At 45.2% G+C, this 19569-nt stretch overlaps 1 protein-coding gene across 3 annotated transcripts; it reads left to right on the top strand.

The window, feature by feature from the left end:
* The first annotated feature begins 3243 nt into the window (after positions 1–3243).
* On the top strand, positions 3244–17313 carry TRMO (tRNA methyltransferase O). 3 transcript variants are annotated; one of them, XM_046645412.1, is made up of 5 exons: positions 3244–3384; positions 8231–8405; positions 10527–10684; positions 13380–14033; positions 16903–17313. In XM_046645412.1, exons 1-5 carry the CDS (start codon positions 3309–3311, stop codon positions 17124–17126), a joined length of 1287 nt encoding a protein of 428 aa, XP_046501368.1. In that variant the 5' UTR covers positions 3244–3308; the 3' UTR covers positions 17127–17313. The 3 variants fall into 3 exon arrangements, with proteins under 3 accessions (XP_046501368.1, XP_046501351.1, XP_046501359.1); XM_046645395.1 differs by having other exon boundaries at positions 16864–17313; XM_046645403.1 differs by lacking the exon at positions 3244–3384 and adding an exon at positions 4337–4395 and having other exon boundaries at positions 16864–17313.
* The last annotated feature ends 2256 nt before the right edge of the window (positions 17314–19569 follow it).

Raw genomic sequence — 19569 nt, 5'->3', positions numbered from 1 at the left:
ATTATTTGGATTTCACTAGTTTTTCTATGAATGTCCTTTTTCTGCTTCAGGATCTAATCTAGGATATAACATTGCATTTAGGGTATTTTAAAAGCTCTCTGGATGATTCTAACGTGCAGCTAGGGTTGAGGACCACCGGTATAGTGAGAGGTTACAATGCGGTTTCCTTCCTATCTACCAACTCTCCCCGCAAACATTAAATCCTCCCCCCAGGATGCATTAATTGTACAATGATTATTCACATCCCATTATATTACTCAAGTAACATAATGAAGGCAGCATACCACATGACAGTCCCTTATATCTGGATGGCAGTTTGGAATTTATACTTTCACATACACTTTTTAATTTGATCTGCACAAGAGTCTTTTTTTTTTTTTTTGAGGAAGATTAGCCCTGAACTAACTGCTGCCAATCCTCCTCTTTTTGCTGAGGTAGGCTGGCCCTGAGCTAACATCCATGCCCATCTTCCTCTACTTTATATGTGGGACGCCTGCCACAGCATGGTGTGCCAAGCGGTGCCGTGTCTGCACCGGGCCGGGATCCAAACCGGCGAACCCCAGGCCACCGAGAAGCAGAACGCGTGAACTTCACCACTGCGCCACCGGGCTGGCCCCTCACAAGAGTCTTTGAAATAGGCTGAGCAGTGATGATCATTCCCATTCTATAGATGAGGGAATAACCTCAGGGGGGCTGGGTACTCACCCAAAGTCACAGCTAATTTCCTCAGTGCTTTTCACGATGGTTCTCAACCTTTGGAAACCTTGTCTCACTTTCACCTGCCAGAGTCGGTTAAGATTGGAGAAGAAAGAGTGAACTGAAATCTCAAGTTCTAATGGTGCCGCATTAAGATGAAGCTTAAGAGATGTGCATGTGTACAATGGACAAGGCACAGGGGTGAGGGAGATGGGAAGCAGATGGAATGAGGAACAGAGTACGTCAGAGGAAGGGGATCTCCTGCTTCTACCTTGTAGGACTCTTTCTGCCCAGCCTCTTACCCCTCTCCTATACACACAACCCCTGCCTTCTCGCTATTCTCACCCAAACACCAGTGTGCGTTTGAGAATTTTACAGTTTTCTTCTTGGCTTAGAACCTTGAGGTCACAGAACGAAAGTTTTGCAAGAATCCATCTAGCCCTACTTCGTGCTGCCCTCCTCTTGTGGTAGGTATGACGGTTCTGAAAAATCCATGGGCTCTATGATATTAAGGCTAAAATGATGTGTGAAAAGGTCCAAAGCTTTAATAGATTTTCAAAGGGATCCTTCACTCAAACGAAAAATTAAGAATCAGGATACTGGGGCTGGCCCCGGTAGCCAAGTGGTTAAGTCCGTGCAATCGCTTAGGGCGGCAGGGTTCCCTGGTTCGGATCCTTGGCGCGGACTTACACACTGCTCATCAGGCCATGCTGAGGTGGCGTCCCACATGGAAGTACTAGAAGGACTAACAACCAGGATATACAACTATGCACTGGGCCTTTGGGGAGAAGAAAAAAAAAAGAGGAAGATTGGCAACAGACATTAGCTCAGGGCCAATCTTCCTCACCAAAAAGCATACCTTTAAAGAAAAAAAAAAGCATCACGATACTGAGAAAGTGTTTCTCAAAGTGTAGGTTGATGACCACATGTATTAGAATCATTTAGGTTGTTTTTTTTACGGCATATTCCTAGGTCCTACCTCCAGAGAAAAGGTTGTCTTACAAGCTACAAATAATTATGCACAACTGTAGACAAGATAATAAAAGCCTCAAGTCATATGATGAAAGTGCGACATATTTAAGTTCCTGTTTTCGCAAAGAGAAATTTTACCTTTGAAACAGGTAGCGATCTCCATCAGTGTCTCCAAGTCTGCTTTGCACTTCAATACTTGTCACACTGTGTAACGTATTTTGTGTGTGTGATTATCATCGGATAATGGTATCTAACGCCAGGAGGGCAAATACCTCTCATTCCCTACGCTAGTCTGTCTACGAATTAAGACTCACTTTCAGCAACACCACCATCTAGCGGCAAACGCAGCTACGACGGCCCCAGTTTTACCACGCGGATACAGCGCAGCGGTTCTCAAACTCGTTTCTTCAGCTGCGCACAACTGTTTCTTCCTGGAAAGAGAATAACGGCGTTCTTTTCCAAATTTTCGTGTGGAAAGGACCTATCAGAGGACGCCTATACGATTTGGATCAATTTTTAAAGTGTTGTGTTTTTCTTAAACCACAACCTTCTCTTTAAATCTTTGGCTCCTTCTGCTGGTTATTTTCCACTAGTGATATATTAGTCCGTGACAAATGAGCAGGTTTAGAAACAGCTTTTCATGGCTGCTAAGCTTTTAAATCTGTGGACTTGCATGCTTTTGACAAATTTATATTTCAGGCAATATGTCTTTTTTCACTCCCCTGAACCAACAGAAACAGAACACTGTATAGAGAAACCTGATAACTGTGTGGGTGAGAGATGAGTTACAGGTGAGTGGGCAAAACGACAGGCTCTCGGTGCTGGGACAACGGGTCATCGCACGGGATGAAAAAACGATTCTTGCTGGCACTCAACTTTTCAGAGCTGCCCAGGAGCAAAGACCATAACCCCCTCCATGTGTATGGCGTGTCGACTCTCAATTTCCTTCACTTCAGTTCCTGTGAGGTATGGAGGACAAGAAACAGTCTCCACGTCTTACCCCGAATCCGGTGTGGGGCTCCCCATCCCTTAGATTTGAAATAAGGTTTACTTGGGTTCCTTTCTCACAAAATATCGTTTTTATTATGAAGAAATGGGAGCATATAGAGACGTATAATCATCTGTGTATTCCCACCACCCAGAGAATTTTGAACATTTAACATCTGATCATCGTGCTATGCGGTAATTTCATATACCTATCCTTTTTTCTTTAAAAATTTTGCGTCGTGCGTTGGATATGTAGGTTATTATTTCGACAGAAGACATCTTGGCGCGTAAATCTTCACGGATGTGTCCCCCTTGCAAAGCGCGCGATCTTGGAGTGGCTCACTGCCCTGAAAGGGCGGGAAGCGACAGCAGGTCCGCGCGGGACCACCGAGTCGCGGGCTCGGAGGAGGAACCGAGGCCGGGATGACACCGTCGCGCAGTCCCAGCCGCGACCTCCCGGCCGCCCGCGCGCGCGCCCGAGCCCGGCCTCGCCCCCGAGTCCCGCGACGCCGCCCGCCGCGCGCCCCACTCCCCGCGCGCGCGCCCGAGCCCGGCCTCGCCCCTCCGGCGCGCCTACTGCGCAGGCCCCAGGCATGGTGACCGGAAGCGGAAAGCTCGCGCGCGCCTGGCTGGTCTCTCTGTGAGTGGCAGCCATGCGCGGCCTGCAGGAGCGCGGGCCCGGCCCCGCAGCGACCCCGTGCGGGTGCGTGAAGCCGGCTCTGGAGACAGGTAACTGCCAAGAGGGTGGCGGTGCGGCGCTCAGGAGAGGCCTGGGTGCCGGCGGCCGACCTCACCGCAGGGAGGGACGCGGGAAGCGAGACCTCCAGCCGCGGGGCGTCCTGCTCCTGCTTAATGTGCAGGCGCGGGTCACGTGCACCAGCGACCACGTGATGCGTCTGAGGCGAGCGGGTGACGGCATCTGAGGTTCGGGTCTGGGTGGCTGTGGTCCGTCTGGTCTTGGCGCGGTGGCCAGGACGGCCACGTGCAGCGCCGCGGCCCTTGCCTTGGGGGTTGTCGCTGGGATAGGAGAGCGCGTCGCACTGCCGCTGGTGTGCGCGTCAGAGGGAACACGCGGCGGGAGAGAAGCGCGCTGTGCTGGAGGAAGTGGGGAGGCAGCGCGCGGGCGCGGGTCGCTTTACACGGGGCCTGGAGAGATGGGCGTGGATTTGTTTCTCTATTTCCACCTCTTTATATAGCACAGAATGTATTAAGTTTAGAAACTAGAGGAAGCAAATGGAAGAAAAAGGAGTCGGCCATCACCCAGAGAACACCACTGTCAATGTCTCGCTGTCTGCTTTCCGTACTTGTTTCAGCGCATTCACACTAGAAATCTGAGTGGCTAGGCGAGCCCGCTGTTTTATAAATTTAAAAAAAAGCTTGTCATAAGAATCTTTACATGGCAATTAATCATTTTAACTCTAAGAGGTTGCACACTATTTTGTCTTCTAGATGTGCTCTAACTTATTTAGCCTGTTTCCTGTTTTGGGGCATTTAGGTTATTGCCAGTTTTCATTGTTCTAGATGAAACTTCTCTTTTTTTTTTCTTTGAGGAAGATTAGCCCTGAGCTACCTGCTGCCAATCCTCCTCTTTTTGCTGAGGAAGATTAGCCCTGAGCTAATGTCCATGCCCATCTTTCTCTATTTTATATGTGGGACGCCTGCCACAGCATGGCTTGCCAAGTGGTGCCATGTCCACAGCTGGGATCCGAATCGGTGAACCCTGGGCTGCAGAAGCTGAAGGTGCGAACTTAGCGCTGCGCCGGGGGGCGGCCCCTAAATGAAAGTTCTTGAAATTAAAATCTTTGCCTGTGTTCGAAATGTTTAACTTAAATTTCCTAGAAGTACTGTTACCTAGTCAAAGGTTGTACTCATTTAAAAAAAACGGTTGCACACTGCTGGATTCCAGGTCTAATATTTTGACAGGAAGGAAAGAGCAGGGCTCAGAGCTGGATAGAGCGTGGGGCTGGGCAGCTGGAAGTCTGGAGGGGAGAACGGGCAGATATGGGAACCATTGATCGGATCTGGGTTGTAGAGAACCTTGAATACCAGTCAGACACATGACATCTGCTACCTGTGGGGAACTGGGAAATTTAGACAGTAACGTGGCGTGAGGAACTCAGTCTGGAAGATTGGTGTACTGTGTTTGGAGGAGGGGAGGGACAGGCGGAGGGGGGACAGACTATAACAAGGTTAATTTAATAGTCCAGGCGAGAGGTGAAAAGGACCTGAACTTTTCTTGTGTATAGAAAACTCTGCGTTAATAACCAATTGGTTTTTTTCTTACTACACAATTAATACAGTTGTAATGTTGAAATGAGTGAAAAGCCTGAGCAAAGGCCTTAAAAGCCACTCCTTGCTGACATCTCCTATACTAGGTGCTTTATGTGTTTTAGTAATCTTACAGCTTTCCAAGACAGGTCTTCTTGTTTCATAGCTGAGAAAACTGAGATTCAGAGAGGTAAGCAGTTTTGCCCAAGGTTACACAGCTAGTGGAGTGGCCCTACGTTGCTTTTGTCCGTTCTCCTTTCTGGTGCCAGTCATAACCCTCCGTGTTCCTTTGGGAGGAACCCTGAAGGAACCACTTCTCCCCCTTGCCTTAGGTTGTCATGCCATTACTACTCTGCCATACCTGAGCTTGTCCCTGTCCTGCGCGTAAGGCAGTTTGATTTAATTGTTGATTTACTGGTCCATCTCTGTCAAGATACTGGACACCCTGGAGGATGAGAATTGGTTCTTGTTTGTGTCTGTACCCAGGCATTTAGCACAGGGCTTACCAAGTGCAAGGCGCTTACTGTTACTTTGTTTTTTGAGATATGAGGTAAGAGGAAGAAGATTAGGCTTCCCCTGGGTGGATGTTCTCAGGCCTCCACTTCAAGTAGAGCATTCAAATAGCATTTATATTTGGAAATTATTGAGCGTTTATGTTTCAAGCGCTTATTTTCCCAAGAACAGGGGCACAGAGAATAGATAAATAGGTTTCTGAGGGTTCAGACATATTAGAATGTGCTGAGTTCCCACTAGGTTGTTAAGTGGACATCTGATATGTTGAGTGTGGTCCCAGAGATTGAAGAGTGACGCAGCTGACGGACTCCTACGGCGCAGCTCCGTGAGCATGCTTTCAGTCCATTACTCAACCAGCGTTACCCTGCTCTGTTTACAGGGATGCTTGGACGATTGGACTCAATCTAACTGGTGACAGCTTAGTTTATTGTAGCTTATGTGTCACCTCTGAGGAACAGGTATAGCCTGATTCGATGAAGCAGTGGCTCAGTGCTGTGGTCAGGGGCAGGGTCTTTAGTCATTATTGCCGAGATGACATTTCCCATGATATTGAAGCATATCGTGAGAGTCTCCCCAACCAACTGGTAACTCCACTGTGATAAGAGTTCTTGTTTTGTGTCTTTTCCCCAAACTTAGTACAATGCCTAGCAATTGTAGACACTTGGAAAGTGTGTTAAACAAATGAAAACAGGACACAAGGATCCCTGTTGATTAGGTTAGGAGTCTTTTTTGGCCATTTTTCTTCAAGATGTTTTAATGAACACCAGAGAATTGTTTGACCTCAGTTTCTTCATCTTTAAGATGTTTATCTATTCCACAGAGCATAGAGGAGGATCAAAAAAAAAAAAAGAATGTAACATACTTGGGAAAAAGGTCATCAAAAACATATACAGTATGAATGGATCTTAGAATCATAATATTGAGAGAGAGAAAGCAACTCTGAGAAGATAACATACAGTTTGATATGAGTTTTTATAGAGCTCAAAGACAAAATAATGAAATGTTGTTTAGGCATGCTTATGTGTGTGATAAAATCAGTTAAAAAGAAAGTGAATGATAAATGACTACATTCAGGTTCCCGTTATCTCAGGGGGAAAGGAGGGCCGTGGCGTGAGAGAGAAGCAACATAAAAAGATGCAGGTTGTTGGTAAAGCTCTAGTTCTGGGGGGAGGGCAGGGTACACAAGATTTTAGTATAATATTATGCTTTATGACTTACATGTATGTTGCATGTACTATTTTATATGTATCAAATAATTTACTTTTTAGAAGTGAAATTAATGAAAGGTACTGCGAGGGGTAGCCTCAGGCCCTTTGCTGGTAGGACAGATTTAATGGAAGCCGGAAGTAACATGAAGCTCTAGAGTGTCTTTGTATCATCTCTTAAAAGAAGTTAATAAAGCCTTCATGAAATGTGAAAAAGAAGTTATCTGTAAATCAAAAATGGTAGTCGTGCGTACCTTGGACTGTAAACCTATATTGATGCTGCCTGGCCAACTTTTTCTTCTTTTGAAAGGAGTTACTGCTTTAAAAAAATTTTTTTTAATGATTTGTGATTATTGCAAAAATTTCAAATATTATATAAATTACAAAGTTAAATATAAAAACAACCCAAAAAGGGGCTGGCCCCGTGGCCGAGTGGTTAAGTTCGCGAGCTCCACTGCAGGTGGCCCAGCGTTTCGTTGGTTCGAATCCTGGGCGCAGACATGGCACTGCTCATCAAACCACGGTGAGGCAGCGTCGTCCCACATGCCACAACTAGAAGGACCCACAACGAAGAATATACAACTATGTAATGGGGGGCTTTGGGGAGAAAAAGGAAAAAAAAATCTTTAGAGTAACATTTGAAAAAAAAAACCCAAAAATCTCTCCATTCATTTTAACCACTGTTAATATTTTGGTGAATATTCTTACAGATAGCTTTCTAGACATGTGTGTACATATTTAGATAGGTACATATATAAACAAATTGTCATAAATAGGATTATGTTATATATATTCCTTCATATTTTCACTTTACATTTTAATCAGTTTAGGCTTACATAATCCTTTTTTCCATGCAACATTAGTTTTTTGAAGTACGTACCCTCTTGTAGGCAATACTAGACAGTGAGAACACAGCAGGAGACAAGACAGAAAAACACCTACCCATGTGGAGCCTACATTCTGGAAGGGCAGAGTGCTACTGGACCAAGCCTAACCTGAAATCTACTCTGCCTCTAGATATTTTAGTAGTATGGCCCCATGCCCTCACTCTGTTGTTCAATTAAACTAGTTTGTTTTGTATCTTCTGTTGTTTTCCATTGAAAGCATCTGTACTTATGTACAACGATGGTCTCCATTTCTTGCATTATTCTTTGCCTTGTATTTCACACTCCAGCCAATCAAAATGGCTTGTTCCCTGCATATGCTACAACATTTCTCATTAAGTTTGTGCATGTTTTTCCCTCTATTTGAGATACCCTCTTAGTCTTGACCAAGGTCACGTAACTTAGTAATGACAGCATAGAATTTGAATTATGGTCATAATAGGTCTTCAAAAAATGCCCTCTTCCTTTCATTCTTTCTTTCTTAGACCTGTGCTCTTTCCAGTATATCGTCTAAGGGGATATAATAATGTGTATGGAGTGATGAGGGTATTTGTACGTATTCACGAATACTGCAAGAATCGTGTTTTATAGTTGCGTAGCACCTAGTAGATTTTAACACTGTGAAATCCATGCATTAAAGATAACTTGTTTTAATCTTTGCTTGACCTTTTGACTAATGATTTCTTATCTAATTTTCTTCTGTAGGCAATCTTTTAACTGAGCCAATTGGCTACTTGGAATCCTGTTTCTCAGCCAAGAATGGTACTCCAAGGCAGCCGTCCATTTGTAGTCATTCGCGGGCTTGTTTGAGGATTAGAAAGAGCATCTTTAATAATCCTGAACATTCCTTGATGGGTTTAGACCAGTTTTCTCACGTCTGGTAAGTTGTTTTATAGTTAGAAGTGGTACTTTGGGCCAGAACTTGTGCCTGAGTAAAGTACTCCAGTTGGGGCAACCTTGGAGGCTGCCGTCCAGACCCCCCTCGCCTGTCGCATGGAACTCCTGGGCTGTATTCGTGCGCGTGATTGTCTGCATAACTTGGACACCCTCAGGGGAGCTCGGGATCCACCGAGGGGTGCATTCCATTTGCCATTGGTTCTGACTGTGATGAACACCTTCTGTTGAGCTGAAATCTGTAGACTTTTCTTGATTGTGTCCATGAGTCATTGTTCTGTCCTCTAGACCAGGGGCTGGTAAGTTACGGTCGATGGGTTTGGTCCATTTGTGCTACAGTGGTGGAGTTGAATAGTTACAGCAGAGACTGGTTGGCCCACAAACTCTAAAATATTTACTGTCTGCCCTTTTACAGAAAAAGTTTGTGGACTCTGCTCTAGACCCATGAAGAATTAAGTCTATTCTTCCTAAAAGATAAAAGAGACCTTAGAAGTCTGGATACTTTACATAGTGTTACCTGTGTTAGGGCCTGTGTTGTGCTGGTGGTAGTTGCTGTCGCTTGGAGTGCTGTCTGTCCATTCTTCCTCACTCCAGCATCAGCAGTCTGGATTGGTCTAATTTTACTGGTGAAGACCTAAAATTAAGTGTTTATTCTGAAATAGCTTATTTTTTGTATTACTTTGGAGACTTGAGTAGAGTAGAAAGAACATGGGTGTTCTGACGTAGTTTGTATGATCTTAGTTGAATTAAGTTAAAGACATGACTGAAATAAACCATGGACTCACAAGTATTTAAAGAGATGTTCCCTTATCTCTCCTATTTTTCCCCTCTTGTCCCCACCTCCCACTGCTCTTCAGAGGTGATCACTGTTAACAGCTCACTGTCTTTCCTGCCAGACCTTTTCTTTTTTTCTTTTTTAATTCACATAGAAGCATAAATATGCACATTTAGAGTGGGTGTTTGTTTTTAAAAATCAAATATGTTCTCTTCACTTAGTGTATATCATGACAGTACATAGAGATTTCCCTTTTTTGCTTTAACGGCTGCCTATTGCAAAATACAGAGGTCCCATGATTTGATCTCTCTCTTGTTAGTGGAGAATGACTTTGCTATGACGGTAATGCTGTAACAAACCCCCTGAGACACATATCCTTGAGCACCTACATATTTTTATGAATAGAATATCAGAAATGGATATATTGGGTTAGAGGGTGCACATATTCATAATTTTGGAGAGCTGCTGCCAAATTACCCTCTAAAAAAACAATTTATACTTCAAAGGTATTTGAAAATGACCTTTTCCCTACACCCTTGCCAACACTACGTTATCAATTTTTTACATTTTTTGCCTGACAGGGAAAAATAGGACATACTTGTTTTTCAGTTTACTGTCTTACTTGTTGGTGAGCTTTGACATTTTTTCTTACGTTTGTTGACTATTTCTGCTTCTTTTGTGAATTGCTTATTCCTGTTCTTTGCTTAGTTTCCTTATATTCAGTTGTCCGTCACTTTATGATTGATGGGAACAGTTTATATACCACAGATATTAACCCATTACATGTAGCAGACGTTTTCTCCTGGGATGGCATTTTGTAGTATGTAAATTTAATGATTTAATGAATTCAAATCTGTTATTGTTTTTCTTCATGGATTCCTGCTTTTGTATCTTGTATAAGAAGACCTAGTCAAGTTATTTAACATTTCTGAGCCTCAATTTCCTCATCCTTAAAATGGGGGAAAAGTTATACCTTTTTGGGTTGTTAAGAGGATTGAAGGAAATGAGTATAAAAATGTCTAGCATAGTGCCTGGCGCATGACTTAGCAAATATTGTTTAGTCAGACATTTGACAAGGTCCACTCAGCTTCTACCGTGTGCTGGGCCTTGTGCTTGGGGCAAAGGATGCAGAGATGCGACTCTGTCTGCTTTCAAGAAATGGGAATGGTGTTATTTTTTTTCCCCCACTGATTACATTTTAATACCATTAAAAGCATTCTTTCTGTTTTAATTTTAATTTGTAGGGATTAAAGGTTTTTTCTTCCCTCAAATCATTATGCTAAATTAACTTGTGCTCTTTTCTTACTCACTGGTTTGGTTTATTTTCAATAGGATTTTGTTTGTTTTTCACAAAAATGGTCATTTGAGCTGTAAGGCAAAAGTGCAGCCTCCCAGGCTGAATGGTGCGAAGACTGGCGTCTTCTCCACGAGGAGCCCGCATCGTCCCAACGCCATAGGCCTGACCCTGGCCAAACTGGAAAAGGTAGAAGGTAACACATTTCTTTCTACTTTTACCTTTGTTTCCTTAACCAAAAGGAATCTTCTAAAATCAACGTAGTATTCAGCAGTGGCTGTTATTCAGACAAGTACAATGATGTTAATTAACCCCTGAGAACCATCAGACATTGAAGAAAAAATGAAATGATTAAAAGAGTGTAGTGTTGAAACACTTTGGAATTAGCTCTCATGGGATGCTCAGGGTTTGTTTACATCGTTGCATTTACCAAAAGTTATTAAAGTACTTAAAAATAACTCTTAAGATTTCATAATCATTAAATTAGTAACCAAATTTTCTGACTTGCAATGCAATAAATACAAAATGATTCAAAACTAATTAGACACTTTCAAAATTTAACACACAGTAATTGGTTGTACATGCATGTATGATAAGCACAGAGGGTGGTGGTGTGTCATTTCCTCCTTCCAGCCTTGAGGAAGTGAATATGCCTCGAGGCTGCAGTGCACCTGTCAGCTGTGATGTGTGGCAGAGGGTCTGGGATGAACCGCACTGTAGGATCAGACATCTGTCAGATTGTGAAAGTACCTGTGCAGAATACCAGATTAGTTTTGACTGTGTGTTCGCATATAACCTGGGTACTGAGCCGTACATTTCTAGAGAGCGTCCAGTTCTTGAATCCCCCTCACCTAATCAGCACATTTGTTAGAGAGGCAGAAGATGGAACGGCAGGTAGACGGGAGTCAGGAGACCATTCCAGACTTCTGCCTGCTTGTTTGTAAAGTGGGCAAAGGAGAAGAATCTGCCTCTCTGGGACTTCACAGGAGTTTTTTGAGAATCTTAAGAAACAAAAGCCCTCAGAGTACTTCTCAGGCTATTGGGTGCCAAAAAGATGAGAGCAGTTATTTAGCTGGTTCTTTCCCAGAACATGAACTCCCCTACTGGATTGTGTTTAGCCAGGCCTTTGATAGGTTTTCCAGAAAAATTCTGTAGCTGATCCAACTTGAGCTTTCTCAGTGTGTGGTGGCTAACCAACTTAGGTAGCCGTACTGGGACATTTTATGATCATTTGTGCAGCCCATACGTGTTTTCTGAGCACTGAATATGTGCCAGGCGTTGCTCTAGGTGCCGGGGATAGAGTGGTAAATGAATCAGGTGGAGCTCCCAGCCCTGCAGAAGAACTCGGCATCCTGCTGGGGGCTAATCAGAAGGCGGGAGCAGACACAGCAGCACTGGACGCTCTCACTGAACAGGCATGGTGGTGACCACGGGTGTTTGTGCGGCGCTTTACAGTTTATAGAGGATGTTCATGTGTGTTACCTCTCACTGGCTCTGTGGGTTTGAGAGGGTAGCGGTCTCCACTTTATGCATGAGAGCACTGAGGCTCTTTAATCTATCACTTAGGAGGTCAAGTCATCCTTTCAAAGCTCCAAGCTCATTCACAGTAAGCATGTTTGAGAAATCAGTCCTTTGTTAGTCATATTTTTCTTTAATAGAGGCAGAATTGAATGTGATCACATGCAGTTTTTTGATTTTCGTTTGGCCAGTTTCTCAAACATGAAGTTAGTAGACAGTGCACCAGTAGCAGGAACCGGACAGCAGCTGTGTGAGACAGCAGGAGCCTTGTCATTAATATTTGGTAATGGTGACTTAGGTTTTGCTTAATTGCTTGAGTCTTGATGGAGTCTTAGATTTCTGATGCTGTGTAACAAATTACCATGCACTTAGCAATTTAAACAAGCATAGTTCTTATGTGTATGAGACGTTACTCTGTTTCTGTGGGTCAGAAGTATGGGCACAGCTTGGCTGGGTCCTCCACTTAGGGTCTCACCAGACTGCAGTTAAGGTGTCAGCTGGAACGAGTTCTTATCTGGAGGCTTGAGTGTGGAAGAATCTGCTTCTGCTCACTCAGGTTGTTGGCAGAATTCACTGCCTTGTAGTTGTGGGACTGAGGGCCCCGGCTGCTTGCTTGTTGTTGGCTGGTGGCTGCCCTCGGTTCGAGGTGGCCGCCACAGAGCCTGGAGACCACCTGCAGTTCCTTGCCCTGTGGGCTTTCCCAGTGTGGCTGCTTGCTTCGTCAAGCCCACAAGGAGAGTCTCTGAAGTGAGTCTGCCAGAAAGCACGGGAGCCTTAGACAGCAGAGTGTAGTCACTGGAGGGATGCCCACTCATACTCAAGAGCAAGGGATTATGCAAGGCTGTGAACACCAGGAAGTGGGCATCATGGGGGCCACCTTAGAGTCTGTTTGCCTTGGTGGAAAACCTCATGTGTCCCACAGAGATGGTATGGAGGACTCTGATGTGCCTGGAACAGAGTTAGAAGCCCCAGTGAGGCAAAGATGAGTTGGCGTCACCCAAGGCTCAAGGACCTACTCACTGTCTAGGGAGAGAGACTGTAAGGAGGTCATTCCCAGACCACGTGGAAGGGGCTCTTGGAGAGGTTTCTACTGATTCCACGGTGGAACCCGGAGGAAAGAACTTGGGCCTGGAAGAGCCAGATTTGTAGAAGAGGTGTTATGTGAGAGCCTTGAAGGGCAAGTAGGAGTTTGACAGGTAGAGAAGAGGATGGGTTTCCAATTAGAGAGAAAAGTGTGTGTCGGCAGGTGTACAAGCCCGGTGTGAGAGAGTTGTGAGTAAGCTTGGTGGGGTGAGCAGACGATGTTGGTTCTCCAGTTGTCTGTGCTGTTCTTCATTGTTAACATTTCTAAGAGGATGTCTCTCGCATTATAGGTGGAGCTGTCTACCTTTCTGGAATTGACATGATTCATGGCACACCCGTACTAGACATAAAGCCCTACATAGCTGATTATGACTCGCCACAAAATTTGATTGAGCCTTTAGGGGACTTTAACCTACAGAATAACCAACCTAAAACAAAAACCGTGTCCCCATCTGATGGCAAGAGTGACAGCTGTGAGCAGCAACAGCTCTCAGGATACGGTAAACCATCACCCTACAGATGCACTGAGGAGAAACCTGAGTATTCTGAAGACGGAGCTTCAGGAGACAACGACGTGAAGCATGACAGGGCAGAAATCCAGCAAAGCTTGCCTGAGCACAGGGAGAGAGCGGCGGGCTTGGGTTCAGAACCGAGAAGTGGTCAGAGTCCGAGTGTGGCAGAAGAGCAGGTGGGCCCACCTCGCCTGGAGCAGAGCCCTTCAGAGGAAGGTGCAGATGAGAGGCTGAGGGCAGGGGAAGCAGCAGTGGTCCCACCAGGACACAGCGCGAGGAGGCGGCCGGCAGCTCCTCCCCACCCTTCCAGGACGGCGGCTGCAGCCCACGGCACTGTGGTTCCCGCCTGGGTGAGGGAGGCCCCCGCGGCCCCCTTGGAAGTCCGGTTCACTCCTCACGCGGAGACGGACCTCGGGCACCTCAGTTCAGAAGGTGAACCAGGCACTTTCCATTTCTTATATCTGAATGAGAGATGAGCTTTTCCTAGGAGATTTAGCCCAATTTGGTACTTCTGAGGGCAGTTCTAAGAGAGTATGTGTCAGTGTGACTGGTGGTAAAGAAGTGTAGGAGTATAAAATAATATTTGGGCAACACCCTCATCTGACGACTTTCATTTGGCACCTGCTTGTGCTGCACAGCGAGCCCCAGGCTGAGCGTGGGCTGCCTCACGAGGCGGCCGTGCTTTAGGGCCTGGTGTCTGCTGGTACAGTAGTTCTTGGAGTTTCAAACAGCATTCAGAAGCTACAGTGTGCTTGTTCTGTACTTAAGCAGATGAAGATTTTTCGTCTGTTGACTGTCTGACTAGAGGAATGTCCCATCTTACTCTGTCGGGTGGCTGGTAGCTCAGCCTCTGGCTCTGAGCCCAGGAGTAGAAGGAGAGAGGGTGTTAGCACGGGAGTTGTCCCCATAACGTCCCTGCACTGGAGAGAAACCCTTGACTGCAGAAGAGAGGCCGAGGGCGGGCAACTGGAGTCTGTTTACTCTAACGCCTGCTTCTCACCATGCTGTCTGGTCTCTCCAGCCCACCGCAGATCCCAAGCAGCAAATCTAGAAGGAAGGAGTGGGTGCAGTGCTTCCAGCTAGTTGCCAAGGAGATGTCAGATTCCATCGCCACTGGAGGGCTGTGCTTCTCCTTCTTTCCTGGGGGTCTCTGTTTCATAAGCAAATCGCTGGATTGTCCAGTTGGTTTTGTTTGTGAGGGTTGTTCACCCCTGTGTGCAGCTGATGGGGGAGCAAGGGCGGTTCTAAAAGGATTTGGTAGAACGGAGCAGTACTGCCTGCAAGATACCTCATATTTACACTGACCCCTTGGCTTGTGTTTATCGTGCATGCGTCCTACTTTGGAAAGTTTTGTGTTTTTTAAACTATAGTGCTGTGTGTCTGAGAGGTGACAGTATGCCTTATTGACAAAAAATGGTTAAAAAGAGAGATTATGAAATACAATTATAAAGCGGGGACTGACTTCTAACAGAGAGGAGAATTTAGAGCCAGCACAGACATGAGAAATGACCTCAGAAAGTTCAGAATCTAGAAGAGGTGAAAGATATTGAAATGTCGGGGAACTGGCTCTGGAATGGAATGCTGTGGGCACACGAGGGAGAAAAGGCTTCTGACTTGGGGAGTGGGAAGGAAATCTGGGAAGGCTTCCTGTAAGAAAAGGCATTGGAGCTGAGCCTGGAAGGATGAGCAGGCAGGGAAGTGAGAGGGGCACCTGCACCAAAGGAACAGCCGTGCCAAGGCCTGCAGCTCCTGCCAGAGCACTGTCACTGAAGAGTGTGCTGTATTTGCAACTCGTCTGTTTTGAGTGGCCTTACAGTTATTTTATGAGCCATGCAATAAAGGAATATTATCACTGCATAATTGACCCTTGGTTTGTCACCAGAAATTGACCTTCATGGCTTTACTTACCAGCTTATGTATTGGACGAAGCCCAGAGTGATTTTTAGCTGTTTTCTGAAAACTGAGTGTACTTTCAGAAGGACAAAGGTCTACCACCGCTGCAGATGCTGTTTTGAGCAGGGACAGCATTGTTTAAAGCACATACCTGCTTTTGGTTGTGTGTTCCATTGTAGCTATTAAAAACTAGGTCATTGGGCCGGCCCCGTGGGGCAGTGGTTAAGTCTGCACGTTCTGCTTCAGCGGCCCAGGGTTCACTGGTTCAGATCCTGGGTGTGGACATGGCACCACTTGGCAAGCCATGCTGTGGGAGGCGTCCCACATATAACCTAGAGGAAGGTGGGCACGGATGTTAGCTCAGGGCCAGTCTTCCTCAGCAAAAAGAGGAGGATTGGCAGTGGATGTTAGCTCAGGGCTAATCTTCCCCAAAAAAACCCCCCAAAACTAGGTCACAGCTCCTGTTTAGTTTAAGTGTTTTGCATACCGTATTTTAGAAGTTAAAATGCGTCCACAATGATACAAACATAGGGAGTTTTGCCGCTTGACAGAGGAAGCCTCTGTTTCCCTGAAATACACACGGGGTGGGACAGAGTGGCCTGTTCCCGAGAGATGGGTTGGACTTTCTCAGTGTTTCCATTTCACTGTTTCCACAAAGACTCTCGTGTCCTGTTCCTTAGGGAGTATGGGGTCACTTTAACTGTGGGGCTCTGATGCGGCTCTCTAGGCACTCTCCCTGGCTATCGCCAGTGCTCCGGGTATATGTGGGTTTAGTCCTCTTTCTTGTGGCTTTCTGAGAATACTGGGACTGCCACGCGTGTCCCTGACTACGCCTCCACTCTGGGAAGAAAGTGCGAGACTTTGAATTGATGTCTACATTGAGCACAGAAAAGTGACATTTAGGTTGTCAGAAAATGAAAGCTCAGCTCTCCTAGTTAGAAGACTAAGGAAAAATATCATCATGACAAAATTTGGGGGTTATGTTTAATCTAATGACAGTAGATACCACTTGCGGGTGACATTCTCTATAAAGACTGAACAGATTTCCAAATCTTGTTCATTTTAAGTGATGTTCAAGGAACCAACCAAACTCCAGATTGAAGTTCCCCATAATGAAACTTGACCTGCGTGATTTTTTTTTGCTGAGGAAGATTAGCCCTGACCTAACATCTGTGTCAGTCTTCTTCCACTTTATATGTGGGTTGCTGCCACAGCATGACTGAAGAATGATATAGGTCCACACCCAGGATCTGAACCTGCAAACCCGGGCCACCAAAGCAGAGCACACCAAACTTAACCACTGTGCCATGGGTCTGGCCCCCTTGACCTGCACGATTTTGAGCATTAAGTTCTGTTCTTCTCATTGCAGATGTCAGTCAGGCTTCATTTAAATATTTTCAATCAGCAGAGGAAGCAAGGCGTGCCATCGAGGCTGTGTTGTCCGCTGACCCTCGGTCTGTATATCGACGGAAGCTCTGCCAGGACCGCCTTTTCTACTTTACTGTAGACACAGTGCATGTCACTTGCTGGTTTGGTGATGGCTTTGCAGAGGTTCTAAGGATCAAGCCGGCTTCTGCACCTGTTCAGCTGACTGACCCTGCAGAGTCCCTCTTGTCTCTGGGCTGTAAGTAGCCTCCATCATGTCTTGCAGACTGCGTTGGTGACTGTGGAGGTGGCCGTTGGATTCCTGTGGGAGCTAATGATGGGCCTTCTTTACAAAAAGAAGCAACGGTTTGTGATCTCACTGCCCTGATTGATTTGGGTTGTTCAAAATATTTATTTGTAAAATAGGCATTTTAATAAACTGAGAGAGACAAAATTTCGAGAAATTGCCGTGTGCTTTTTGATTGGTTCAGTTCAAGGATCCAGAGGCACTGCCGTCTCAGTGATTTCTGAAAGGGGCTCATAGCTGTTGGCGCTTGATGCCGTGGGACAGAGATCGCTCCAGCAGAGACTGTCAGGCTGAGGGGTCTGCTCAGCATTTCACGTTGGTTTTCCTGTCCGGAAAAGCCCAACCTCTCTGTTTTATTCTAAATCAAACTAAGTTATGATGTCTTAGGAAACTAACCAATCAAAAGCAGTTGGTGATGAAGATCTGTAGAGATTCAGCTGCTGTGTTGCAGAGACTCGCACACACACGTGTGTCTAGGCATATCTCATTTTATTGAGCTTTGCTTTTTTCTGCTTCGCAGATACTGCATTTTTTACAAGACCCTCCACCAGCAAAAAGATTACAACTTGCTGAAGATTCAGATGATGATTAGCATTTTTTAGCAATATTTGTAAATTAAGATATGTACTTGTTTTTAGATGTAATGCTATTGCACACTTAAGACTACAGTAAACATTTTTTTTTTAAAGATTGGCACCTGAGCTAACATCTGTTGCCAGTCTTTTTCTTTTTCTTTCTCCCCGAAGCCCCCCAGTATGTAGTTGTATATTCTAGTTTTGAGTACTTCTAGCTGTGGCATGTGGGACGCTGCCTCAGCATGGCTTGATGAGTGGTGCTAGGTCCGTGCTCAGGATCCGAAGTGGTGAAACCCTGGGCCGCTGAAGCAGAGCACGTGAACTTAACCACTCGGCCACAGGGCTGGGCCCTAAACATGACTTTTGGATGCACTGGGAAGCCAAAAATTCCTTTGACTTGCTTTATTTCAACGCTCACTCTATTGCAGTGATCTGGAAGCGAACCCACTTAGGCCCACCTGTTTATCCGTTTAATCCTGATTCCAAAATAGACACTCCAGGATTTCTTTGGATGTCTATTTATCCTGTGACTGTTCACTGCGAACCTACTATGCGTTAAGTTTTGGTGATAAAATAAGATGAACAAGATGCAGTTTTTGTTGCAGGTGATAATGGAGGAAATAAGACAGGCGCGGCACTGTATCACAGTTAGATAAATATGGTAAAGTCTGTACGTGGTTCCCGTGTAGTACCACGTAGGAAGTAGTTGTAAGAATGTTTGCCTATAGGTCATTTTAATGATGTGATCCCAGATAACTGAGGATTTATGCTCAGCGAAACCAAGTTAGATACCTGTTGACATGACATACGCTTTCCTAATCACAATGTAATCTTCACAGTTGATTGATCACGGTTTTGAAATCGGCCTTGCTGCCTGTAGATACTTGCATAGAGACATTTGCGGCTGATGACGCTGCACTCTGGAACCAAACTGGGTTATCTCCCGGGTTCCATAGAAGCTCTTGGAGAAGTATCTTTAATTTGATTTTTTAAATCAGCTTTTTATTTTGAGATAATTATAGATTCACAGGAAGTTGCAAAAATAGGGCAGAGGCCCCGTGTACCCTTCCCCCAGCTTAGCTAGAGTGTAAGATTAAAACTAGGAAGCTGACATGGGTACAGTCGACCCTTCAGTTTGATTTTAATGTCTGTTCTCCTTAAAAAAGAAAAACGATTTGAAACTGAATCAGGGCTTGAAGCCAAAATGGTGATATTTAATGTGGAAAAAATAATTTTGGGGATGATACCAGCCGTTTGGCAAGAGGACTGTTCAGTTGTTTGGGGTTTTAATATATATTCTCAGGATTTTAGAAGTAAAATCCTAAATATAATCTAGGTTAGTTCTCCGCCAGCTCCCCGGTCTCTTCCATGTTCCCAGTTTGGCTTTCTAGCCCTGCCTCAACCCTCAGTGATGACCCTTCACCCCTGCCCTGTGTAGCTCATTACGTATGGACAGTGCTCATTATTCAGATGTTCTTCCGTTCTGTGATGTAAAATCTCTTCTCTGATAATTCCATCCCCTGGTGGGGCCACATAGTGGTCTGTCAGATGCTGTTCCAGCTTGCCCCACCCCTGTCTCTGGGCTGAGCCACCCCCATTTTCTCCAGCTGTTTCTCATGTAACATGTTCTCAAGCGTCTCCTCCCCAATCCTTGAGTTCCCTGTGTGGGCTTTTCTCTCTGGGCTTGTATTTCCAGTGTCCTGTTGTGAAGAAATTTGGATCTCTAGGTCATAAACTTCCATCCCTCAGAAAGAGAGAGAGTTTGAAATAAGTCTTGTATTCCTTTTCATCTTGGACACTTTTTCAGAAGAAGAAGAAAGGGGCACGG

This window comes from Equus quagga, chromosome 1 (genome assembly GCF_021613505.1).
Source record: "Equus quagga isolate Etosha38 chromosome 1, UCLA_HA_Equagga_1.0, whole genome shotgun sequence".
Lineage (NCBI taxonomy): Eukaryota > Metazoa > Chordata > Mammalia > Perissodactyla > Equidae > Equus > Equus quagga.
Note: the sequence above shows the minus strand (reverse complement) of the source record. Positions and strands in the feature narration are given on the sequence as shown.

Coding starts and splice junctions, on each gene's coding strand:
- TRMO (XM_046645395.1), top strand. CDS start 3,309: ATGCGCGGCCTGCAGGAGCGCGGGCCCGGCCCCGCAGCGACCCCGTGC. Junction 8,406..10,526: donor GACCAGTTTTCTCACGTCTG/GTAAGTTGTTTT, acceptor TATTTTCAATAG/GATTTTGTTTGTTTTTCACA. Junction 14,034..16,863: donor CGGGCACCTCAGTTCAGAAG/GTGAACCAGGCA, acceptor TTCTCATTGCAG/ATGTCAGTCAGGCTTCATTT.